At 38.7% G+C, this 27,604-nt stretch overlaps 1 protein-coding gene and 1 non-coding gene across 2 annotated transcripts in view; one reads left to right on the top strand and one right to left on the bottom strand.

The window, feature by feature from the left end:
• LOC131248864 (uncharacterized) overlaps nt 1–4,767 on the top strand; it is a 56,704-nt gene extending 51,937 nt beyond the window's left edge. The window contains exons 7-8 of the mRNA XM_058249356.1: nt 3,221–3,519; nt 4,272–4,767. Of these exons, the coding sequence (XP_058105339.1) occupies nt 3,221–3,519; nt 4,272–4,355 (383 nt within the window). The 3' untranslated portion in view covers nt 4,356–4,767. The remainder of the gene's footprint in view (nt 1–3,220; nt 3,520–4,271) is intronic.
• Nucleotides 4,768–21,124: 16,357 nt separating this feature from the next.
• Nucleotides 21,125–21,231, bottom strand: LOC131250429 (small nucleolar RNA R71). The gene has a single exon (XR_009173356.1). It is a non-coding gene; the product is annotated as a small nucleolar RNA R71 (small nucleolar RNA).
• Nucleotides 21,232–27,604: the final 6,373 nt, after the last annotated feature.

Genomic DNA, 27,604 nt, shown 5'->3' with positions numbered 1-27,604 from the left:
TTTTTTGTTTTTTTTACACACACGCACGCACAGCCCCACACACTCACGCTAGTGGAATTTCACCACCTATGGGTACTCGAACCCTTGACCAGGTGTTGAAACTCCTGAGTCTACCACCCGAGCAAGATTAAGGACCCGATGACTGTTGGTTAGACTCTTTATAATGCCACCCATTTGGAATCATCAAAGTTTGCTAATGGATGACCAAAATCATCCATAGTCCTCTTCAACTCAGATTTATTGGATAGTCCTATTCTTCACTCTAAGCGCTCACAATATTGTTGTGTGAGTAGCAAAAGTCTGGTTTTGCTGAATAAGGACTTCTATATAGTGATTAAGGCAAAGCTATATGGGCTGCTAGGAGACGACTTTGTTGGACCAATTGGGTTGCTTCACAGGACCACATGTTACAAATTCTGCCTGTTCCAGTCAAATGGGATATTTCCATGTCGCCTGATTCAAGAGGATCATCTAGGGATAATGATCAGATTGGTACCTTATCTTGGATCTGGATGAGGATGAAGGTGCCATGCAGGTGAGGGAAACATGCTAGATAAAATTTTGGAAAATCTGTGGAAATTTAATCTTATCCAATATTCTGAACCCCCTTGAACAAGGTGTGCAAAAATGGTTACATATCGGATGATATGTAATGGTAACGGCGGCTACCGTTACATGTCATGGGTATGAAATGTGGGGATCCTGAAATTGTGGACCGTAACGGCCATTACCCCGTGACGGAGAAGAAAAAAAAGTAATAAAAAAACAAAAAATCACTTCTTCTTTTGCTCCTCCTCCTGTTTATGCTTCTGCTGTTGTGGTGGCTGCGGCTGCCGACAGCTCTCTCTCTCTCTCTCTCTCTCTCTCTCTCTAAATGAGAAGGCTACATGCCCACCTTTAAAAACTTCCTAGGGCCCAATGTAATGTTTATTTGCCTCAAACCTGTTGATATGGTCATACAGACCTGGATGATGGGAGAACCCAAATATCAGCTTGGTGCAAAACTTTTGTGGTCCACAAGAAGCTTTTAATGGTGGGCATTCAAACACAACTGTTTCCTATGGTGCAATTCGCCTAAGATTTAGACTCGCCTCATTTTTGGGACCATGCCCTAAAATGAGCTGGCAAAACAGATGGACGTCATGGATATACAACACATACATCAAAGTGGGCCCCCCACATTCAGGGCTTCACCTAATCGAATTGCGTAGTACATGGCAAAATTCTGTGGCCCCCACCATGATGTATGTGTTATATCCACACCGTCCATCCATTTTTCTAGATTATTTTAGGGCATTAGCCCAAAAATGAGGTAAATCCAAAGCTCAAGTGGACCACACCACATAAAACAGTAGGGGATTGAAGGCCTACCATTGAAAACTTCTCAGGGTCCACAGAAGTTTTGGATTAAGCTGATATTTGTGTTTTTCCTTCATCCAGGTTTGTGTGACCTTATGAACAGGTTGGATGGCAAATAAACTTCATGGTGGGCCTTAGGAAGGTTTCAATGGTAGGGATCATTGTCCCCACTGCTTTCCATGGTGTGGTCCAATTGAACCTTGGATTTGCCTCATTTTTGGGCTCATGTACTAAAATTATCTGGTAAAATGGGTGGAGAGTTTGGATATAATAAATACATCATGGTGGGGCCCATAAAACATTGCCGTGTCAACACACCATTGTGGCTGGTGGTATACTACACTATGCAATATCAGTCCCACCTAATTCGGGCCCTAAAAAAATTGTCATGAGGCGTATATTAATTCAAAATTAACCAATTAGATTATGGATCATTATTGCTAAATCAAATTGTTTGAACAATTTTAACCATTAATTTGCGGACACTTATTTTTTGAAATAGGACCATTTGATAATTTTATTCTTCATTGTCTAATATATGTGCACTGATCCATGAGTGGGGTAAGTGCCAATAGATTGGATGAATTTGAAGCTGATTTTGTGGATCAAATGTTTCACCAAATTGGCACAAAATCTGAATTTAATTTCAATTTTTCTTAAGATTTTTTAGGAGAAATGATATAAAATTATTATATATTGAAATTATATGATAGGAATAGGACACAAAACTACAAGTTTATGAAGTTTATGCGTTGAAATGAAATGTACGCTAGTTGCGATGTATGTAATACACCAATATTGTAAATAATAGTAAAACTTGCAACTGTGATATGTTTTGGTTGTGCATTCATTCTAATAAATTTGTCAATTTTTTGTTGAGAATAAAATTATCATTTATATTAATATATTTAGAAAATTAAATATAGAATGTTTGCAGTCAATCCCGTGTTGCTAGGTTCATAAATTCATTAGACAGCCCGATACAACATTCTCACGAAAGAGTGGACTGTTACACTACCATAAACATGTTCAAAATTATAAATGAATGCATATTTGGAATATCTACAATTCTCTGGATATTTTCCTGGATTTTTTGGAACAAAAAAATAAAAAATAAAAAATCCGGCTGATATGGGGGCGTATTGGCCATTATGCCCCCCTATATCAGCTATTATGCTGATTCTCCATATCAATAACGTTGGTGACAGTTATGGCCATTGTTACCAATATGGAACACCTTGCCCTCAAATGATGAGACTGCTGAGAGACACCAAATCTGGGAATGCCTCTTTGGAGCCATTGTGGAAATGTTCGTTGAGGGGCCTTGGGGGGTATTCGGCTTTTGTCTCTGCTGCCTGGATCTTTGGATGATGCCTTGTTTCTTTAATGCTTTCTATAACCCGATCCTTGTAGGGTGGACCTCCTTGAGTTCTCTCATGCTTGGAACAAAGCAAGCCTAAGATTCAAATCATGACTTGTATGATTCATCCAAGTGTTAGCACACTGGTGATAGGTAACCACCGTTCATAAAATGTTGGTCATTTATCCATCTAAATCCAGTGTACATGTACAGCGATCTGGATCTTTGAAATCGTGGGCTCCATAGTGGATGAAACATAGCCTGAATGTGACTGGTTGCTTGCTCCTGATCTCGTATTCTTTTATTCATAAATTCCGGTTATTTAATCTTTTCACTCTTATTGGTTCTCCTGCATAGCATTTATATGCAATTATGCTTCTCACAAAGTATGATTGTTTATAATGTTCTGATTAATCAAAACAAAGCTTTTGTTAACTGGTGGGTGATTTTCGTCTTTCAATATGTTTAATAACTTACATAATTTCCCAATTTTGTTTGCAGTGCAAATCCCTCTGGTTTCTGTCAATGACGACGGAAGAGTAGTCACCATGTCAGGGGAACAACTTGAAGGGAAATCAGTGAAGGAACCAGTCAATAAAGAGAGGAGGAAGTTGACCTTGAGCAGCATTCCATTCGCATTGACGTGCATACTTCACAAGAAGTACATCTTGGTGGATCCCACGGCAGAGGAAGAGTCCATAATGGAATCCCTTGTGACGGTGGTGCTGGACTTGTCGGGTCGGCTTGTGTCCTTGTACAAACCAGGCGGTGCGGTTCTTGCTTACACGTCAACCATTCAGGTCCATCAATGCCTCGCTTGAAGTTTTATAAAATGTTTTTTTTTTCCTTCTTTTTTTATTACCCAAAGAACCATCTTGTCCTGATGCATTTTGATGCGAATGATATCCTGATTTGCAAGTCGAAACAGGTGGGGCCCATGGTTCAGTGACCTTGACAACTGTCCTTATGGGCTTGCTGTGGATGATGGGATGCAACAAATGTCTCCTTGCCTGGAAAACCATGAAACTACAATTCATGGTCCACAAATAGACAGCTGAGAACAAAATCGGAAACATTCTGGGAACAAGTCTTATGATTGGAATCTGGAATATTGTTAGGGATCGAGCCCATAAAATCAACAGTCTGGATCACCATGGTTTGAAAAATCATACCGATATGGGATGAAACCAACCGATATTGTCGGACACATTTCACTCTCCTGGGGAGTCATGCTCCAGAACTGCTATTTAAATCAACTTCATGAAACCATGGACCTCACTTGTATGTAATGGGTGCATCACGACCCAATAATTCCTATGACTTCGTCCAGTGGAGGTATTGAAAGTAGAATGAATGGATGATAATGGGCCTCCAGCTCATTAGTTGAGTCAACTCAAGTCTTGATGATGTATTTCTTTCCATCTTCTGAACTGATTGTGTTTTCCTATGAAAAGAAAGTGAGAAAAGAAAATGAATAACATTGAGAAAAAAAAAATCTACCATGATACAGTTGGGGATGGGATGCTTATATGGGAACTTTCTGGCTGTGTAGGACTGTGTGGCGCTTACAAGGCAGAGAGTGAAGGAGCTGCGGAAGATTCTTGATGAAGCCCTATCAGAAATGGAGGTGGACTAGGTTTTGATCTGCTGTGGTGGACTGCCACAAAGATATTTGCATTGGGTAGATGACTTTTGGTTTTAGTTTTCAGTCTTCGCTGGCCTTTTCCTTTCAAAAATTGGAAACGGTTAGAAGCTATCGGATAAGCAGAGATGAAAACATTACAAGGTTCTAATTCAAGCTTGCTGTTGAAAGCTTGAGAGTAATGAGATGAAGATAATGAAAATCTGAAGGAGTGAGGCAGTCGGTGTTTATTTTTCATTTTTCTTCCCTGCAGGTTCTCCTCAAATTATCTACTGAGTCAAACACTGCCTAATTTTGGGCCCTACTTCTTGATTTTCTGATCAGGACCTTTCAAATGTTTTTGTATAGAGTTTGTCATTCGAGCAATTTGCTAATGAACTCTTCTTTTATTCCTTGAAAGGATTAATTTTCATCTCCTGTGGCATCTTCATGGGGCTGTCAATGAGTGCCAAATGGACGTGCCTAATTTTAATGGGTCTGAATCCAATTTGTTGGACCTGTTTAGAAATGAGACCAGGTTTGGGTCCAGCATTTTGGACCCAGTTAAAAGTCAGGTCTAGTCGGGTTTGGGTCTGTCTAGCATTATGGACCCAGTTAAAATTTGGTCCGGTCTAGTTAAATTCACCAGTAATGTTGTGTATATTAAAAGTATGTTATTTATTCTAGTAACAGAATATGGTCCACATGCATGTGAGAGAGCTCTTTGACCCACCACGTGTCAAAATGGAATGCGCATGTGCGCGATGTAATACATCCATCGTCTGGGCCCAACCATGTTGAATGCCCTTAACCTGTACCCGGCCTGAAACTAAGGTCCAATGCATCTATGGCTACCCAATGGGTACCCAAGCCCGATCTGTTCCTGGGTTAGGTCCTAGCAAACGAGACCCAAATCCAAACAGATCCAGACTAGGCAGGACAGGAAACTGATCAGACCAGATCTGAATTGTAATAGATCTTAATTGTCCATGCGATGGGATCTGTTGGGTCAGTGGCCTGCAAGTACATGGTTAAAGCATAAGCCATTTTTTGGCTCCTCTCATTTTGGGAGTGCAGAAAAGTTTATGATTGTGGAATTTATCCTCTTTGGGGTCTGTTTGGATTCGTGGAAAGCCTGACAAAGGAACTGATATTTCTCTAAGAAAGTGTGGGAAAGGAAAGATTGTTTTCCATGTTTGTTTGTTAATCAACTTTTTTTTACATGTTTTTTTTCAAATAAGATGTTTAGCAAAATATTTTTTTTCTAAGAAGTGTTTTTAGGTACTAATTAGAAGTCTAAAAGCCTTAATATGACTCTAAGAAAAAAAGAAGAAAAAAAAAAAAACTAAACGTTGCAAGCCTTTGAAATCTGTGAACACATCATATGGGGCTAATTTTCATTACATAAGTTGTAAGACTAAAGAAAAAGAAATATGCAATGCTAGTTGACCCTACTTTAGCATGAGGCCTTTCATTGCAATAACTGCCATGCCTGTGAATATATTATAGGGAATGATATATACTATACCAGTGAGCCCCCTTGTAGTGTAAGATTTGTAAGCTTTGATGTAAATCAATTAAGTGAGGCTTACTTTCATCTCAAAATTTATAAAAATTAAATAGACATTGTATTCAAACGTATGGATCCTTCATCACAAAATCTATGATATTTAAAAAATATATTAAACATACCCACAAACATAGACATAACCATGATCAAGCATCCATTCATTATAGTAAATAATTACTATCCACAACTATAAAAATATATTGTATGTTTCACCTATCACCAATTTTAGAAGTTAATAATAAAAAATACCATTAACTGAGAACTTTTTGAAATAATAGTATGTAAACTCCCCAACCACCACCTGCTGTGTTCTTGAAATGATCATCAATAAGAAATTATGTTGAGAACATACATTTTGTGTGAAGAAATACTGCCCCTACTTATCATTCTCTAACAAGAGTATGCTTGCTTTCAAATATTTCTCTTTAGTAAGGTCAGAGACCTTTAAAACTACTTCTACCATTTTTGTAATTGAGATGTTTAAGTGCCCTTGCACGAATGTGTTAGCCCTCTTTCCTACTTGGCTTGATAGGTGGTCTAGCGTGCTCATAAATCCTTTTACTATTTTCTTCTTTATCTTTTTAGGAATTTGATATGTGATTGCCCTTCAAATGAAGCTCTAGTAGATGCATTTAAATATGAAGCATTCAAGTAACCTTCTAGATTATTAGATACAGAATGCGATTGTTCTTTGCAAAAGAATGGATATAAACTTCATCATCATCAAAATTTGAACTTAGTGGTGTGTATTGTTTAGAGGCAATGAAAGAAAAGCTGTCATTAACTTGATCATCATCAATAATTTTAGCCAACTCATCGATGTGGTCAACATGCTTATTTCGGAACTTCTTTGCATAAGGATGTGACTGTAAATAACTAAATACTAGAATTACATAAATATGTATAAGATAAATGATAATAATTTAAATATTAATATTTTGCCTTTATATATTCTTCTTAGACCTCATCAATGCATAAGATAAATGATAATAATTTAAATATTAATATTTTTCCTTTATACATTCCACTGGCGTATAAAAGATTTTTAAAGCATTTAGAATGACCTTTTAATGTCTTCTTTTTATTTTTGATGTTTTCCGCAAATAGCTCTATGCCTGTCTTATCATTAAATTTAATTACTACGGTTACCATTGCTTCATTTTTTTATATTATTATCCACTATACCAGGCAATCTAACTTGAACAATAGCACCTTAATGAGGATTGCATTCATTTGAAAAGTCTATATGATGTATTTAGATCTTTTTCCAATTATAACATTCTTTCCATTACCATCTTCCATTTTTAATAGAAGAGAAAAAATATTATTAATGCACTTCTCAACAATTTAATTATATGTATGAATGTGCAACGGTTGCATGAGTCGATTGATGGATGTATGTGTGTGTATGTGTGTGATAGATATAGAACGAGAATTTACTTATATTTTTGATGTGAAAGGATACAAATACTCGGAAAGTCACAAAGCATACGTCTTTTGTAAACCTAGAAAACCGTATGCTTAGTTGATACGGGTAGCATGTGAAGGCCTAGATCCAAAGTCTATCCAGATCCAGTGAAACTCATATCTAAGACCTCCATACCTAAACCTCGCAGAGAGGTTGAGAAGAGAGACTATGATTTTAGGTGCTTAGTTGATATGGGCAATAACATATGAAGGCTCAGATATGAAGTCTATCCAAATCTAGTAGAACCCATAACTAAGATGTCCATACCTAAAACTCGTAGAGGGTTGAGAAGAGAAACTAATAATTATACTTATACAGTTCGTAACCCCTCATGTAACATGCTTATATCTTCGGACGTTGAGTTTCGGGAGGGAGGAGGTGTGTCCTTGGTTTGCAATAACCAGGTATGGTTATAGGTTGTACACTATCTTTCAGAAGACTAATTGAATGACTTAACTGAACACTGTTTTAGAGTTGCCACTTGCTAAAATAAAGGCTCCAAAATCCACGGTAGGCTATAATATATGGAATTGCCTTAAAATGGGGAAAACAGAAGAATTCCCGGCTCAAGTGACTCCTGGTTTGATCTGCATGATGGAATCTAGGTAAGGGCTTTAGTTATATGGAAAATGAAGAGATTAAATACCCTTTTACCGACCATGTGAAACCTGATTTCTACTTTGTCAAGTTGTATACTTTTAAAGGGGATTCAAGGAACTTCCAGTAAAAATACTAAACTTTAGATGTCTAACCACAAAAGGCAAACTTAAATCAAAATAGAAATAGTAGAAGAAAAAACTTTTCGATAGAAGTGCAGAAAAGAAAAAGAACATAGAGTTTTTAGTTACTCCTTTATGTCACGTATTTAGATACATAAGATTCTTAAGAGAGGCAATTGTAGAGCATACTTTACTTGATGTCGAAGTAGTGCCCAATACCTCAGGTGTTTAAAGTAGTGGGGTTGAAATATACAGTATAGAAAATGATAGATAGAGAATACATCTTTGGTTTTGAAGTAGAAATAAAATAAAAGAGGTTGAAAGAAGGGAAGCGATTAAAGAAAGGAAGCCTCTCTCTCAAACTCTCACCGTTTCATGCTCTGTTTGAGTATGATTGCCCGTTTTCTCCTCGTGGCTCTCTATTGTGTCCAATTGTGAGGGCGAAACCCTCTTTTATAGGTGTTTGGAGAGGGATATATAAGACTGAATGGATAAGATCGAGTAGGTTCAGCTCTTCGGACCCTTGGGCTTTGACATTAATGCCAGGCTCGTGCAAGTCGAAGCAAATTATAAATTGGTGTAAATAAGGGATTGGCCTAGCATAGAAGCCAGGCTAAATTGAGCCAAACTTGCATCCGACTGAGAGAGGTCGGTCTTGTGCAAAAAGACTGCAATTGGTAGAGTGGGCGCCGAATTTGTGTAAAGTTGGTGCTTGCAGCATCAACTTTGTGTTAAAAGCTGGCACTTAGCAAAGCTGGCATTCGACCTCCTGTGCTAGGCTAACCCTGGCTCAATCAGGACATTGGTTGCCTTGCTGTGGTAATTTTATTTGTGTGCACCCACTCGGATCGAGGGTCACCATAGTTACAAAGCCACATGGCCATGTTTTGATTAGTGGGGTATTTACAGATGCCTCTTTTTAGCAGAGGTTAGGATACAACTGAATGCCAAAGCGAGTGGACACCCCACCTGGAGTAGATGAAGAAGCGATTGGTTCCTCTACTTGTAGAGTGCTGTGATCGAGAAGCTTGCTTAGTTAGGATCTTAACTGAGACAATTCACAAGGGTGTGGAAAAATTGCAATATCTCATTGCAACCCTTTTAAGCTGTTGATTGGCGTACGCATCAAAGAAATCTACTGGGTCGTGTGTTTAGTGGTTAGAACCCTTGCGTGCGCATGACCTTACAAGGATACCACACATTAGATTTGGAAATAACAAATTTTTTGATGCTGCACGATCCCCTAAGATCACTTGCAAGCGTATTGTTTGTAATGGGCAGTTGCCTGCGTGTTTTGCGGCTTTACAGATCTCATGCATTATAATGCAATAGTTTTGCAAGTGTCCTAGATTAGAGTTGTCTGGATTATGCTTTATCCAACCAAATTTTGGATTTTCTCACTATCATTTGTAGAATCTCTTTTCGCAAGTTTGAGTATGATTACGCTGATCCAGATATCAAAATAAAGTATTTTGGATTTATCCTTTTCTTGAGATGACTGGATTGAAGCTGTGAAGTCATGCTAACTAACTTATGTCTGTTTTTTTTTTTTTTGAATCGTTTTTATTTTTGTGGCCTTTTGTGTTCAACAAACATACTTGCCTTCTAGCATTTGGATAGATGTCGCGTTTGTAGAGTTTGGTCTTGTGGTATGACTCATGATAGATTTGATCCATCATACGATGTCCAATAGGTTCTGATCAGAACTTTGGGTGGTCAAGATCTGGGGTGATCGAGATATGTTGATCTGATTAGTCATACCGCATCTAATGGCCTTGATTAAAATACTAAATGGTCAGGATTGAAGATGTTGGATGAAATGGAACGAACCTAATTTGCTATGTGGTGTCTAAAAGATCTTTGTGGAAATTTGGACGGTCGGAATCAGGGTTTAATCGATGTAGATGATGAAGACCCGATCCGTCATATGGCGTGTCACGCCCCACACTTGGGAACCGGGCTCACAAAATTCTTGACTGCCGAATCTAGAGTTGACAGCATCTTTAGTACCCCATTCTCGGATCTCAACTCCCATACGTCAGGTTTTGATCCTAGTATCTTAAAAGGATGATTTTCAGGGTGGGCTTTTTTTTTTTTTTGTAAAGGAGCATAACTACAAGTGTACCCAAGTCACAAAAACATCATCACCACATATCCACTAATATAATCTTTGAGTGCAATGCCGGAAGAGAAATACAAGATGTAATAAAAAATCAAAAGAATAGGCTCATGCTTCAAGCTTAATGCTGTTGATATGCCCTAGCATCACCTGAAGCGTAAACAAACTCACATAAGCTTCCTACGAAGCTCAATAGAGTGCGTGTGTGTGCACAATGCATGCGACAAAAATATAGATATCAGAGTATGTGGAAGATGATGTAGGGCTAAATTGCCAAGTCCATGAATGCTGTTAGCCATACCAAGGTTATGCAATATAAGGCCTACGTGGTCGAATGTTATATGCTAGGGATGTAACGCAAATATGCCAAACCTCAACTAGTCCACATATTATCACAGTTTGTACCTCAAAACATCATCGGGGTTTAGTACACTCAAACACTAGATGCCACCCCATTGCACGCATGACCAAGTGAGTGGAATAAGCCTCACTATCTGCCTCATCAGTGGTATGCCAATGCCCACCCGGCTCGCCGATGGCAGACTTATTTACAAGCTGGTCAGACTCAACCTAGCTTACATATCCCTATCCTCGGGCGGATAAGGTTACACCCCTTTTCAATCGACCACGATACGGTGGGAGATGCGGCCTATTAGTATTTGGCACTCAGGCTTTCATGTTATCCACTCGGTCTCGATGTTGAAGCATTCTACTGGTACCACAAGGGTTTAGTGACTTTCACCCAAGGACATTCATATCGCCCTAATGATAGAATAAATATTTCCGATATCCAATTCGGCCATCAATGATTTGCCTGTGGAGGCAACAACCTCGATGACACTAGAGTGTAAAAGTGATCGTGACATACAAAATGCACAAGTCATACTGTCCAAGTCAAACACCAAACTAACGTATACCGCGCGATCATGTGGGGCAACCCTATCTCATATGAGTTCCCTTAAGTATCTTAAGTTGAAAGGCATATGCTATGATCAATCGTCATCCACAATAGACATACAAATGATACATATGGGCATATAAATAGATATGGTATCCATTATACTAGACATGTTATCAGTGTGACCTATCAAGCCAAATACGCCAGCATGTTATCGGACATATCATGAGATAATCAGCCTTAATTTGCATGTCATATACAGAAAGTGGGAACCGAACGACAGACTTTACTCGAAATATAGAAGTTTATAGTAGCGTGACCTACGTTAGACTAACATCGGCTCCTCACGTTGCCTGCACATACAAATATAATAACTGAATGTAAGGCATGGGAAAGATACCTATGCCGAGGTGGGGTCCACTGGGAATAACCTGGATGGACACTCACATGTGCAACATGTGTACTACTAGGCTATCAATCTATTGGGCATGTGGCCCACTGATGATATCCCAAAACTATCATATTATTATCTCTATCAATAGGATGATCAACATCGTTTAAACATTGTCAATGTAATTGACAATTATAAATCGTTGGTTAGTCACTAGGATGTGATCCTGTACTTGTGGCCCATCTAAGTATTAGGATTACATCATTTCAGGCAAAGTACAAGTGTTAACAAAGGATTTTAAAGTTAATTTCAAACACTTGTAAATGCACATCGCATTAAACTTAGGATTATAGGGATTTTGAATCAAGGGTGCCGAACATAGCTAAGAGATTCTAGAAACCCATGAATCCCAAGTCTAGGAGGGCCCCAAATCCAAGGGATTCCCAAGCCCAAGGGATTCCAAAACCGGGGATTTCATGTCCAAGGGATCCCAAGTCCAAGAAATCTAGGTCCAAGGAGTTTCTACCCCCACAGTTCCCTGTGGTGCGGCCCACCTAAAATCTGGATCGGTCTGATATTTGGTCTCCTGAACTAAAATGATCTAGCCAAAAGGATGAACCAAACGGATGGCACATAAACATCGTGGTGGGTCCCAAGTACTGTCAAAATGGGCAGCACTCCCTGCTCCTTTTCCTTTCGGTGCAATCCGCCTGAGATTTGGATCAATCTGACTTTAGGGCCCAAGGCCTAACGTTATCTGGAAAAATGGACCCAAGGCCTAACATTATCTGTAAAAATGGATGAACGGAGTGAATAAGTCACATATATCAATGGGTCCCACGAGTGGGCCCGCCCGCCTGGACGCTTGAAGCAGCGCTGTTGCTGCTGCCTGTTGGTTGTTGTTTTTATTTTTTGTTTATTACATATGTTTTTTTGTGATGTCCTATTGAGGTGGACCCCATTAGTGTAATCTACTCCGTTCACCACCTTGGACAGCTTGAGCGGGGTCCAATGGCCCTTATTTAAGCTGCTTTGGACGAACAGGGACCCCACAGCGGCCCTCAGAATGTTTCAACATCCGGGTACTGTTTCCTTTGGTGCAGTCCTCTTGAGACATGGATTTGCGTCATATTTCGTCCCATGGCCTAAAATGATCTGTACAAATAGGTGGACGGCGTGGATTAAACATAGACATCAAGGTGGGGTCTGCGACCAGGACGCCCCACCGTGGGGCTGACGTGAGGGGTGCACTCAGCCCCACCGTCGCCTCTGGTGTGGTCCATCTGATGGTTGGATCAGCTTGAGATTTGGTATCAGCGGTCAAATTGACATGGGAAAACATAGGGGAGGTTTGGATCTAATAAATACATAAGTTGGTCCCACGAGTGGGAACACACTCCCAACTGCCCTGGCAAGAAGCGTCGGCGACGCGGGGGGTTCCCTGCCCCTTGCACCTTAAGGTGTGACCCACTTCAGATGTGAATAGGATTCATTTTTGTGACCAATGGGTAAAATGATATATAAAAGTAGATGGACGGAATGGATGAAATCTTTTTATTTATTTATTTTTATTTTTATTTTTAATTCTAAGTGAGTTTACCGGTAGACAATCCACTCCATCCATCTGCTAGGCCATTTTGGAGTGGGCCTAATGAGTTTGGATCAAGTTAATCCTTACATTTTTTCCTTCATTCAGATTTAAGTGATCTAATCAACGGGTTAGATAGAAAACAAACATCACGGTGGGCCAAACAAGGTGATCCATGCTGTGATAGCATGTGGGGCATGTTCTCCAATAGCATGGCCCACTTGTGGGCCCCACAATGCCATCAAAGGAAAAGAAGGGGAAGGGAATGGAAAGAAGAAGCAAGGAAAGGAGATCTAGCAATCGGGGTGGGCCCCGCCACTATGGGGTCCACCATACACTCCATATATGATCAAGGTAGGTCCCACCCTTGTGGGCTCACCAAAAATAGATAAATCACAAAGAAGGGAGGGTTTCAATCCTCCCATGCACTCACAATGTCGGATGAACATTTGACTCGGTGATCATATTGTCCACCAAGCTCCTCTCCACCCCTAATCTCCTCTAATCTCTCTTTTCTCTTTCTCTTGCCCTCTTGATCTCTCCTAATCCTCTCTCAAGCTCTCTTTTCTCTTAAACCATCTCCTAATCTTTTTTTATTTTCTCTCTTTCTCTCTTAATCACTCCCTAATCCTCTTTGATCTTTTTTTCTTTCTCTTAATCTTTCTTTACTCTTGCTAGAAAAATGGTAGAAATAAGAGGGACTTAGGAGATTTTGTAGTATAGCTTTTAGATTAGGGTGGGAATAAGAAGAAGATGGATGTGTAAAATGGGAAGAAAAAGAAAGAAAGAGTGATGGCTAAGCATGAGAAAGGGCATGGGTTGCATGAGCAAGGGATGAGTTTATTTGACTAGTGGAGAGAGAGAGACATGAGTGATGAATGGCTTGATTGATGAATTGAGTAATTGATGGATTGATTGATTGGATAACCTTGGGATTTGTGTAAGTAGGGCCCACGTGTGTTGCGTGACCCACCTCGGATTGTGCCAAAACTGCAACTAATATAGGGATTGCAATGGGGCATGCCATACGGCGTTGGAATCGTATTGCCTGTGCGGTCGTTAGGGTAAAAGTCTCGGGGTGTTGTGATAGTAAAATAGGGTTGCAACCAAAACTCATTGATTTAGTCTGCCAGGAACATGCCAGTGCCGAAGTTGAAGTTTACATAAAGTTTCACAAGGTTACAGGTCTTACAGCTCTCCCCTCCTAATAGAAAATTTCTCATCGAAATTTGCACTACAGCCCAAACTAGACAAAACTCTAAGAGAAGTGAATCATATCATTATATATATAATAAAAAATACAACATATAGATGCAATCAAATATCAAAGAGATGGGGATAACACTCGCGAATCTCAACTTCTCGCTCCTAAGACGCTTCATCCACACTATGTTGGCCCCACTGAACCTTTACTAGGGGAATGACCTTAGTACAGAGGATCTGCTCCTTTCGGTCAAGAATATGAATTGACTGCTCAATATAAGAAGCATCCTTACGAACCTCCAATGACTGCTAATCTATCATGGGAACACGTCTGACCCACATTTCCGCAACATAAAAATATGAAAAATATTATGTATATTAGATAACTGATGTGGCAAGGCAAGCTGATAGGCCACGACGCCAACCCGCCTAATGATCTCAAAGGGTCCAATGAACCTTGGGGCAAGCTTCCCCTTGGCTCTAAAATGAACTACACCCTTCATGGGTGAGACCTTGAGATACACATGATCCCCTATGACAAACTCTAAGGGACGACGTCGACGATCTACAAAACTCTTTTACCATCTTTAAGCTGTACACATCCTCTACCTGATGATATCAATGGCCTTTGATGTCCTATGCACAATCTCAGGACTTAGGAGACGACGCTCTCCAACATTGGTCTAACAACTCAGGGATCTGTAAAGTCTGCCATATAACGCCTTGAAGGGAGCAATGCTAATAGTTGCTTGGTACCTATTATTATATGCAAACGCAGCTAAATGCAGGTGCTCATCCCAACTATCTTTTAAATCCATCACGCAATTTTGAAGCATATCCTCAAGGATCTGGTTGACCCTTTCGATCTGCTCATCAATCTGTTGTTCACTCCCCAAATATAGGGTTGTGATGTAGTAATAAACTCGGAGAGACCGAGGTCGAATCCTAATGGACTGGAACCTATATGTAATCTGAAACTAAATAGAACTAGAACTAGACTAAGATGAAATCTAAATCGAATATAATTTGAGAAATAATGGTGAGAGATTAATCTAAAACTTAAGAGAATTCTGAGGAATGGAAACTAGGGATTCAGAGGATCCACTTGTAGAGATCAGGGAGATCTTATGTCTGCTTCAAGAACTCAACTGGACTTCCCATCTTCATATAGTTGAAGGGTGTGACCAAGAAAATTAAACTGAACTTTCTTTGATATAGTTTTCAAGAGATGAAAGGTATATGAATTAGAATGGATTCCATCACCAAACCATGCCTAGGAGACAAAGCAAACAATAGAATTAAACTAATTTACAACCAATCATAAGATATATGAAGGTTAGGAAGGGTACCGTTATCCAACCATGCCCCAGAGACGATGGTATACAACATGGCTGCCTAGCGTCATATTCAAATTAAGACAAAGAACATGCTCAAAGCTATCGGAGACCCATTGTAATTTCAGTCACAATAGATCATTAAAAACTAAAAACATTCCCCATAATTAACTAAATTTAATATCAGTTCTGTCTAAACAAAAGGCACAAGCAAAAAGTCTCCTCATCACGCTACAAGCTTCACCTCTTAGCCCTAGCTAAGAGGTTTAGCCTAGCAACATGATTAGGCTAGATCTCTTAAACAAAAACAAAACAAATAAAAAATAAAAATAAAGATAAAGAAAACCAACTCTTTTTTTTTGGTTAGCTTGTTAGTACACACCATGTCAGTACACACACTCCATGTTAGCCACCCCCACTAGGGATCGATACCAAGACCTCAAGTGTTGAACGAGGTATCTCCACTCAGTATACCAGTTGAGCTATGGTTCTGGGTGTAAGAAAACCAACTCTACTCTCTTTCTCTCTCTGACTTCCAACTGATCCCTCCTCCCTTTGATGATGATTCTTCTCTCTCCTTTATATAGCTAAAAGGGCCGTGGAATGGCTAGAGTCGGTGCTGGAAGAGAGCCTTTACGCAGCCAAGAAGCGGATGCACGCACTCTGTTTTCACGCAGGAACTTCTTGCGCTCAACCCGTGTTTGGCGCGGATGGACGACCAGTTCTTGAAATATGACTTTATGGTGGGGTTTAAGACCTCCTCTTGCAACTTCTGAACGGTCTGGATCATGTATCCGACCACGATCTTGATCACCGAACCGGCCCACAGCGTCTGGTCGTGCGGACTGCGTAACCGACGCAAGGGACCTACGCTCTTATGCTTGGTGGCCCCACAGTGATATTTTTGATGAAATCCACCCCGTCTATTGAATTCCTGGCGAAAACTAGTCGGGCAGGGGTGGTTTTGGTTGAGTTTTTATGCGGTCCATTGATGTTTTGCTTCCGCCGTGCATCCTGTGTTTCCTGACGATCCACGTGCGTACACGTGTATGTGCCAAAACGGAAAGCTAGGAGATGGTCATGGTCCACATATGTACACAATGGACCATCCAGATTTCTGAAATGTGAGATGTATGGGCCCCACTGAGCGAAACTGGCGACGGACAGCGTTAACGCTGTTGCGTTAAGGGAAATCTTGGATTTTTGTCGGTCAGCACCCGCTGACCGGCTTTGAGTGCATGGATGCACGGCTGGTGCATGTGTACACTGTGTGCATGCAGTGCACATGTGGGTTCCATCATGATATATGTACAAAATCTCCTCCGTCCATCTGGTTCTCCATATAATTTAAGGCTTATCCAGAGATCATGTGGGCCCTAAATCAGGATTTTAGGAGATGATTTGTCTATTAGAACACTTTCACACGGATTCAATGGCTGAAAATTTTACCTGTACGGTTAATTTATGGTCTTCAGGCCATATATAAATTTTTACGCTGAACGGATGGTGGGAACTCTGTGATCTTGCATTCTGGATATCTTTCAGGCCACTTGAGCTTCAGTTTCTTCATTTTTTAGGATCTATGGCATGTAAATTAATCGTCTCAGTCCCCTGGGGTCCATCCTTTGCCTTAGTGAATTCTGAGTGTTAAATCCATACTTTTAGTACCCTGTTTCAGTTTAGGCTCCTAAATGCACCTTGCATCACAAACACGATTAAAATAGGTCGTTAAGCAGTATCATGTTCATAAAATTAGGTAATAACTAGGGTCTAATATGTGATATTTGACCCTCAACATCTGTAGATAATATGCAGTGCCGATCTTTAAGGTAGACCTCATTGCCTTTTAGAAACTCCTCCAAAACTGAGATGTGAATCTCGAATCTCGGTTAGAAACAATTGAAACCAGGACACCACGTAGTCTCACAATCTCATCGATAAACAATCTAATAAGACGGTCTAAAGGCCAGGTCGCATGTATTGTAAGAAAATTTGCTGACTTTGTCAGACGATCAACAACGACCCAAATGTCATCATGACCGCACTAAGTCATCGGCAAACCCTTGATAAAATATGTGGTCACGTGCTCTCACTTCCACAACAGGACACTCAATGGCTACAAGGGACCTGGAGGCCTCTGATGATCGTCCTTCATACACCGATAGGTGTCACACTTGGCCACAAAACCAGTAATCTTACGCTTCATCCCGGTCCAAAAATATTATCTCCTCATATCAAGATACATCTTGGTGGAGCCAGGGTAGATAGTAAACATCGATCAGCGTGCCTCAATAATAAAATCTTTGCACAACTCTGAAATATCTGGGACAGATAACTACCCTCTGAAATGAAGTCCACCATTAGACCCAATCTGCCAATTCGTCTGACTCACGGACACGGCCTCTGCTCGGTAATCTTGTAACATCTGATCTACCTGCTAAGCCTCAATCACCATTATGATAAGAGAAGTTGAATTGATAAACTCGATAATTGAACGATGGAAGATTACAGGCTCAACTCGAAGTCATACTTAGCAACATCCTCGAGTATCCTCCATTCCTGGACTATCATATGCGCCACTAGGCCCCATGGCTAATGGCAAAGGGCATTCGCCACCACTTTAACCTTGTCAGGTTGGTACTAAATCAAAATCATAGTTCTTCAAGAGATCCATCCAACACCTTTGCCGCATGTTCAACTCAGACTGTGGGAAGAGGTCCTTCAGGCTCTTATGGTTATAAAAAAGCTCGAACCTGACCCCATAAAGATAGTGCCTTTACACATTCAGTGCAAAGGCAACTGCGGCCAACTTCAAATTATGTGTGAGGTAGTTCTGCTCATGGACCTTAAGATGGTGAGACGTGAAGGCTGCAAGCTTCCCTTGTTGTATCAAGACAACACCCAAACCCATATGCAAGGCATCGATAAAAACCACAAATCCTTCAGTCCTAGAGGGGAGAGTGAGGACTGGTGTGGATGTAAGTGTTGAGACTCAAATATTGCATAATTTTCCCCATTTATATCTTGGTTTTATGGACATAAATCATCTTAATATTCTATTTTACTCATGTATGTGTTGTAAGGTGAATTTAAGAGCTTGGATTGAAAAAGGGTGCTAAAAAGTAAGAATTTGATGCACAAAAATCACCAAGGCAAGGGGTAGATCTTAGGAAACCAAGATTGAAGAATTCACATGCCAAAGATCCAAGAAAACCAAATGCGGAATGAAAAGAATTGAAGATTTGAAGTGAAGAATCTTGAAATCGTCCTGAAAAGTGTATTTTAAAGCTCAGCAGGAAGTCTGTTTTAAATGAACTATGCAGCGAGAAGTCTATTTTGAAAAAATACATATATTTGATGCGTTTTTTAGACTTTTCAACTTTGTACGAAAATTGGAGTTCCCTACTTATAAATAGGGCCTCCTAGGGCATTCTTAAACATCATTAGAAGCATTCAAGAGCAAAATTTAGGGTTTTTAAAGAGTTTTTAGTTTTATTAAAGCTTTATAAGTTGTTTCTTTCCTTTTAGATCTTTTCTATTTGTAATTTTTTCTTTATTTCTTGTTGCTTTTTATTTCTGCAATTTAATTATGTTTTTCTAAGTTCCCTCTAGCCCAAGCTAGAAGGGAAGCACATGGGTTTAATATTTCTTTAAGTTATGATGATTGATTGTTTTAATGATGAGAAGAATGGTGTATGCATGTTATCTATTATTTAGGTTTTATTTTTTATCCTCTTGTGAGATCCATATGTTTCCATCATATGAGATTCACATTGATGGATAGGCTTACCCTAGATCAATCAGATTTCCTAGATAGGAGATGTTCTCAACCTGTTATATTTCTTTGATATTCATTATCCTATAGATATTGAATACTTAAAATCATTGGCGCTTGAGAATATATGTCAATGGTGCAAATCCATTATTTTCTAATCTTTTATATCATTTATTAAAATATTTAAACTATTTTATTTTCCGATTAGGCTGACCATAGTGCTCAAATCCTAGTTGTGTTATCCAAGTCATCATGATTTTGGAACATTAACCTATGTGTGGAACTTTGAAGCTTGGGTGTTATTTTATTCAGTTGAATTACATCCATTCAAAAATTCCAAAATCAAATCATCAGATTAATTTTTATTACTTAGTTTGTTTTGCATTTGATTATTTTTTTTCTTCTCACAATTCATCTCCCAGTGGGATCGACCCTGTATTCATGGGATACTACTTACGAACCTTTGCACTTGGAGGCAAGCAACCAAGTTTTTAGCGCCGTTGCCAGGGAGAGACTGAGATAGATTAGATCTGTGCAAGATAGCTAAGGTAAGTTTTCTTCTAAACCCTCCAGATTTTCTGTAGATTTTTTTTATTTTTTTATTTTTTTATTTTTTTCTTTTTTTTCTTTGAAAATAAATTCAGTTGGGTCTTTCAAGCACTAACTATGACATAAGGTTGCGCTGCTTGGAATTTTATCACCCAAGTGCTATGGTTGTCCTACAGTTGCTGTTTGATCACAAAGATCATCTGTTAAATCTATTTTCCAGATTAACATAGTTTAATTTCTGCATTAGCTTTACTTTTATTTATTTATTTATGTTTTTGTGGATTGAACCCTCATGGTCGGCCTTGCCACCTGGGTTATTGATTTTTTTTTTTTTGCTTTGTGGACTGAACCCTTATGGTCGGCCCTGCCACCTGGGTTATTGATTTTTTTTTGCTTTGTGGACTGAACCCTCATGGTCGGCCTTGCCACTTGGGTTGTTGATTTTTTTTTTTGCTTCGTGGATTGAACCCTCATGGTTGGCCCTGCCACCTGGGTTGTTGATTTAAGTTTTTATTTTTATTTTAAGTATCATACTTGCGATTTGAATTAGTGGTATTTGTTGTGTGGTGTGGATGGTTTATGTCCCGTTGGAGTAGGGATCAAAACAATCGACTCTCCTCTGAAGGGGGACTAGTTCTAGGCCTTGATCATTCACTTAGAAGAGGCACTCAACATCACTTTGATTCCATGGCAGACCCGGTTGATAATCCAAATCCAAATCTACCAGATCCAACTATAAATCAAAATAGAGAAAATCAACATAATCCTCCTCTTGAGGATGAAAATGAAGTTCATAGGAATGTGTTAAACCAACCACGGACTTTACGCGAACATTTACACCTTGAAAGATCAACTTTACCATCTTGCATAGTATTCCATGCTCACACAGGGAACATTGATTTTAAACCAGGTGTGATTCAATTAATTCCTAAATTTCATGGCTTAGATTTTGAAAGCCCCTACTTACACCTTAAGGACTTTGAGGAAGTAATTGCAACGTTACAAGTAAAAAATGGCAATAGGGATGTACTTAAGCTTAGGTTATTCTCATTTTCTTTAAAGGATTGGGCCAAAGTATGGTTCAACTCTCTAAGACCTAATACCATCACTTCATGGCAAGCCTTAAGTAGAGAGTTTTTGAAAAAGTTCTTTCCCGAGCACAAAACAAATGCACTAAAACAAGAAATCATGCCATTCTCCCAAAAGGGGAATGAACTATTTTTTCAAGCTTGGGAGCGCTTCAGAGACATTCTAATTACTTGTCCACATCATGGTTATGAATCATGGCACGTGATTGATGCTTTCCAAAAGGGGCTTACCATGGATACTCGTCAGTTCATAGAGATGATGTGTGGTGGAACCTTTCTTGACAAAGATCATAATGAGGCTTGAGATTTTCTAGATATGTTGCAGAGAATACTCAGACATGGGATGTCTCTACTAAATCAGACCAAACTAGACCCATTTCTAGAGAGAAAGCGGGAATGTATATCCTAAGAGAGGAAGACGACCTTAATGCAAAATTCATTGCATTGGCTAGAAAGGTCGAAGCCTTGGAAATTAAGAAGGTTGATATGGTTAAAGCAAACACTTCTTTAGGTAATTTTTGTAACATTTGTGGTGGTACAGACCATGACACAAAGGATTATCCAATAATATTAGTTGTACAAAATATCACGCATGAGCATGATCAAGCAAATGCTATAAATAATTACCAAAGGTCAGTTATGCAACAAATGGGAAACACGTACAATCCAAATTGGTGTAACCATCCTAATCTTAGTTGGAGGAATAGACCACAAATTAATGTGCCCAATGCACCTCAAATGCCTCCACAAAATAACTTCTTTGGGGCACCTAACAATGCACTATATGTGCCCCTACCAAAGCGATCATCTGTGGAGGATGCATTGACCACATTCATGAACTCTCAAGCTCAAATGAATCAGTCTCTAATCCAATCAAATCAGGAATTAAAGACAGCTGTGGCTAGGATTGAGACTTAACGAAATGCTAGGGAAAAAGGCACCATTCCTTTTCAACCTGTGCCAAACCCTAAAAACACACATTTCATTGGAGACTCAAATCCAAGTGAGCTACATCATGAACAAGCTATGGCCATCATTACCTTGAAAAGTGGAAAAGAGGTCGATAATAAGATAATGCAATAGGTAGAAATACTGGAGGATGAGCCACTGTCTCAAGAAAATGATGAATAGGCTATGGTTCAAGAGCTGCAACAACGAAAGGATAAAGAGAATAAGTCATATGAGCCTCCAATTCCGTTCCCATCTAGACTTCAGCATCCGACTGTCCCCATGAAATATCAAGAGGTGTTGGATGTGCTCCAAAAGGTTACTGTTAATATTCCTCAACTTGATGCCATTAGACAAATTTCATCATATGCTAAATATCTTAAGGACTTATGCACTGTAAAGAGGAAATTAAATGTGCACAAAAAGGCCTTCCTTACTGAGAAAGTGAGTGCTATCATTCAACAAAGGGTTGTACCCAAATATAAAGACCCGGGAAGTCCCACTATTCCTTGTATTATTAGGAATTTTCAAATTGAGCATGCTTTGCTAGATTTGGGTGCAAGTGTCAACTTAGTACCTTATTCAGTTTACAAACAAATGGGGTTAGGCGAGCTTAAACCAACCACAATTACACTCTAACTCGCTGACCACTCTATTAAGGTACCAAGGGGAATTTTAGAGGACGTGCTAGTCCAAGTGGAGAAATTCTACTTTCCCGTGGATTTTATTGTACTAGACACTGAACTATGTGTAAATGCTAGTGCTCAAGTTCCCATCATTTTAGGCCGCCCATTCCTAGCAACTTCAAATGCAATCATAGATTGTAGGAATGGAATGATGAACTTGTCTTTTGGTAACATGACTCTAGAGCTAAATATTTTCAATCTATGTAAGCAGCCCATTGATAATAATGAGATTCATGAGTTAAATTTCATGGACTGCTTGATAGAAGAAGAGGAATTAAAACCTAGTCTGACTGAGGAATTGATTCAAGTCATTGGAGACTTGAAAAATTCTGATTTAGAAAAAGTGCTTGCTGAAATTTCTGATGATAATGAGAGCACTACCACCCAGGACATTGATATCTACCAATGGAGACTGCGCACTCAAATCCTATCTATCGAGGACTTGCGACCTCTGCCATCACCAGCCAATGTTCAAAAGCTTGATTTAAAACTACTACCAAATGAGCTTAATAATGTATACTTAGGTAAAAATAAAACTTATCCTGTGGTGATCTCTTCATTTTTAGAGAAGGATCAAGAGATTAAATTGTTAAAAGTTCTAAGGGATCACAAAGGAGCCTTGGGCTGGACCATTTCTGACATCAAGGGTATAAGCCCTTCTATATGCACCCATCGGATCCACCTCGATGAGGATGCCAAACCAATTAGACAACCTCAAAGGCGTCTCAATCCAAACATGATGGAAGTTGTAAAAAATGAGGTGATCAAATTGTTGGATGTGAGAATCATCTACCCAATATCCGATAGTGTTTGGGTGAGTCCAACTCAAGTAGTCCCAAAGAAATCTGGAATAACTATTATGCAGAATTCTAATAATGAACTCATACCAACACGTGTCACCACTGGTTGGCATGTTTGCATTGATTATAGAAAATTGAACCAGGTCACAAAGAATGACCATTTTCCTCTACCATTCATTGATCAAGTTTTAGAGAGGGTAGCAGGTCACTCCTTTTATAGTTTTCTTGATGAATATTCTGAATATAACCAAATAGAGATAGCCCTGGAAGACCAAGAGAAAACCACGTTCACTTGTCCATTTGGCACGTTTTCTTTCAAACGGATGCCATTTGGATTGTGTAACGCCCCAACAACTTTCCAACGATATATGTTAAGTATTTTTTCAAATATGGTTGGGAAGTTTCTTGAGGTTTTCATGGACGACTTTTCTGTATTTGGGAGTAGTTTTGAGGAATGCCTCAACAATTTATCTCTTGTCTTGTCTAGGTGTGAAGAGAAACACATTGTCTTAAATTGGGAGAAATGTCATTTCATGGTTCAAAAGGGAATTGTTTTCGGCAATGTTATCTCCAAAAATGGAATCGAGGTAGATCGCTCAAAACTCGACATTATATCTAATCTACCTATCCCCCGAACTATTAGAAATATTAGATCACTTATAGAGCATGCTGGTTTTTATAAAAGATTCATCAAGGACTTTAGTGCCATTACTAGACCCTTGACTAATCTTCTTCAAAAGGATGTTCCATTTAAGTGGACAGATGAGTGTGCAAGTGCCTTTAATAAAATTAAATCATCCTTTACCACTGCACCTATCATGCGTCCACTAGATTGGACTCCTTTTGAACAATGTGCGATGCAAGTGATTATGCTATAGGGGCTATTTTGGGCCAAAGGAAAGAAAAACGGCCCCACGTTATTCACTATATGAGTAAAACTCTAAACTCGGCCCAAATGAACTACTCAACAACTGAAAAAGAGTTACTTGCAGTAGTTTTTGCTTTGGATAAGTTTAGGTCCTACTTATTGGGATCCAAAGTGGTCATTTTCACGAACCACTCGGCTTTAAAATATTTGTTATCTAAGAAGGATGCAAAGCCGAGACTTTTGAGATGGATCCTCCTACTCCAAGAATTTGACTTAGAGATAAAAGATAAGAAAGGAGTAGAAAACGTAGTGGCCGATCACCTTTCTAGATTGGTGTTAGATGATTTCACTGAGGAGATACATATCCAGGACACTTTCCCTGATGAACAATTATTTGCGATCTCCAAATTGCCTTGATATGTGGATATAGTGAACTATCTTGTAACGGGAAAAATGCCATATCATTGGAAGTCACAAGATAGGAAGCATTTTGAAACCGAGGTTAGGAACTTTTTCTTGGATGACCCGTATTTATATAAATATGGGACTGATCAAATTTTTAGACGTTGTATCCCAGAGATGAAGTTCGAAGTGTTATTTCTTTTTGTCACATGAAAGCATGTGGTGGCCATTTTTCTGCTAAGAAAACCACTGCAAAAATCCTGCAGTGTGGTTTTTACTGGCCCACCATGTTTAAAGACACCCATGCTTTCTGTGTTGCTTGTGATAGATGTCAAAGGTTGGGAAGAGTGTCTCGGCGTAACATGATGCCTTTATCCCCAATTTTACCATTGAAGATTTTTGATTGTTGGGGTATTGATTTTATGGGTCCATTTCCATCTTCTTTTGGATTTCTTTATATATTGGTTGGTGTGGATTATGTTTCAAAGTGGATTGAGGCAGTTCCAAGTAGGACCAATGACAACAAAGTGGTCATACGATTCCTCAAGGAAACTATTTTTGCTAGATTTGGAACTCCAAAGGCCATCATTAGTGATGGTGGGTCTCACTTTTGCAATAGGACATTTGAGGATTTGATGAAGAAATATGACATCAAGCATAAAGTGAGCACCTCATACCACCCACAAACAAGTAGGCAAGCTGAGATTTCTAATTGGGAAATTAAACACATTTTAGAGAAAACTATAAGGCCAGATAGGAAGGATTAGTCCCTCAGACTATCCGACGCTTTATGGGCTTATAGGACTGCTTATAAGACCCTGATTGGAATGTCTCCATATAGATTGGTGTATGGAAAGGCTAGCCACTTGCCTGTGGAATTGGAACATAGAGCCTATTGGGTAATAAAGAAATTAAACTTTGATATGGATCAAGCAAGTGGATAAAGGAAATTAGAGTTGAATGAATTAGAGGAGCTAAGGAGAGACTCCTATGAAAATTCTAAAATTTACAAAGAGAAGACCAAAACTTTTCATGACAAAAATATCCTGAGGAAGAATTTTGAACCTCAGCAAAATGTCTTATTGTACAACTCCCGTCTCCAGTTCTTTGCGGGAAAGTTAAGATCAACATGGACAGGACCCTTCATTGTGAAGAGTGTTTATAGTCATGGGGCTGTTGAAATTGAGAATCCATATAATGGCAATGTGTACAAGGTTAATAGTTAGAGATTGAAGCCTTATGTGGAAAACTTTCATTTGGGAGAGGAGTCCATCTCTCTTCATGAGCCAGAATATTCAGATTGATGCTCCTAATCTGACGGAGCATTTGTGTAGGATTTGTATCATATTCAAATTTTTTTAGTGTCACATAGTAGGTGAGTTTTTCATGGCGGGTACTATCCACCATTTCTTTTATTTTTATTGTTCTCTACATTACATTATCATTACATTGGGGACAATGTAGATTTTAGGTTGGGGGGTGTGGATAGTCATCCATGTGAATGTTTTTTTTTTTTTTTTTTAGGTTTCAGTTTATTTTATTATTATTTTTATTATTTTTAGGTTTCAGTTAAGTTTAAGTTTTTTTCCTTTGTTTTTTTAGGTTTATGGAATTTTTTTTTTAACATTTTCAAAATAATATGTTTATATATAAGAATGTAAATATGATATTATGCGAATTCCAAAGGCAAACTTAATATTTATTCTAGGATGATAGTAGTCAGAATTCTTACAACTGAAAATTATAAACTTAAGTTCAATTATTTAATCACTAGTTTAAAGTGAGTTGTAATTTGATGTACTGAATTCACAATACACCCTATCTAACTAAGTGAGGAATATGATATATGACCTAGAATAACAAATTTTGATTCAAATAAGGTTGAATGAACTAGTACCATTGATATATGCTTAAAAGAGAGAATATTGAAGAAAAAAATGATGGAAAAAGAAAATTTTATTATACAGCATGAATGCAATGACCATAACAATCGTGTCAGTAATCCGGAGTAAGGATATCTAAGTATCCATTACTGTTACCATTACAAGTACGATACCTTAGGTTATGAAGCAAACCCGGTGGGAATCTTCATCTAAGGGTGGTTTATAATAATGAGGATATGATGATAAAAGAAGAAATGACATGAAGAAAATGAGATAACTAGAGATTTCATATTCTTGGGATGATTGAAAGGAGTTAGGATAGGGAACATGCATATTTCTCAAAGTTAGATTAGTGTCACGGAGCACTTAAGGATATTGGATCATAACTATTCTAAATTTTGATTAGGTCTCTGAACTCAATGATGTAATGGATTAGAAAATTGAGATTCTAACTAACTTCAGACTTAGGTTAAGTATTATTTTGTTTTGGAATTCATATGATGAATGGGGGCATAATTGTATAAATTTTTTAGTGTTGAAATATTTTTCTTGTTTTCAATGTTTGTGGGTAACATTTCTAGAAACCCTCACGAGACTATAACTCGTCCACTAGGGGAAACCTAGGGGTTTAAAGGCTTGTTGCATATGCTAAATGCAATCGAGATTACCTGTGAAAGTGGTGTGGTTAGAATTTTTTCATTTAAATTTTAAAAAAAAAATTTAATTTTTATTTTTTTCTTTGCTTATTTTGCTCGGGACTAGCAAAATGCTGGTTGGGGGGTGTGTTGAGACTCAAATATTACATAATTTTCCCCATTTATATCTTGGTTTTATAAACATAAATCATCTTAATATTCTATTTTACTCATGTATGTGTTGCAAGGTGAATTTAAGAGCTTGGATTGAAAAAGAGTGTTAAAAAGTAAGAATTTGATGCTAAAAAATCACCAAGGCAAGGGATGGATCTTAGGAAAC

This window comes from Magnolia sinica, chromosome 6 (genome assembly GCF_029962835.1).
Source record: "Magnolia sinica isolate HGM2019 chromosome 6, MsV1, whole genome shotgun sequence".
Taxonomy (NCBI): domain Eukaryota; kingdom Viridiplantae; phylum Streptophyta; class Magnoliopsida; order Magnoliales; family Magnoliaceae; genus Magnolia; species Magnolia sinica.
This window is presented reverse-complemented; position numbering and strand designations above follow the sequence as displayed.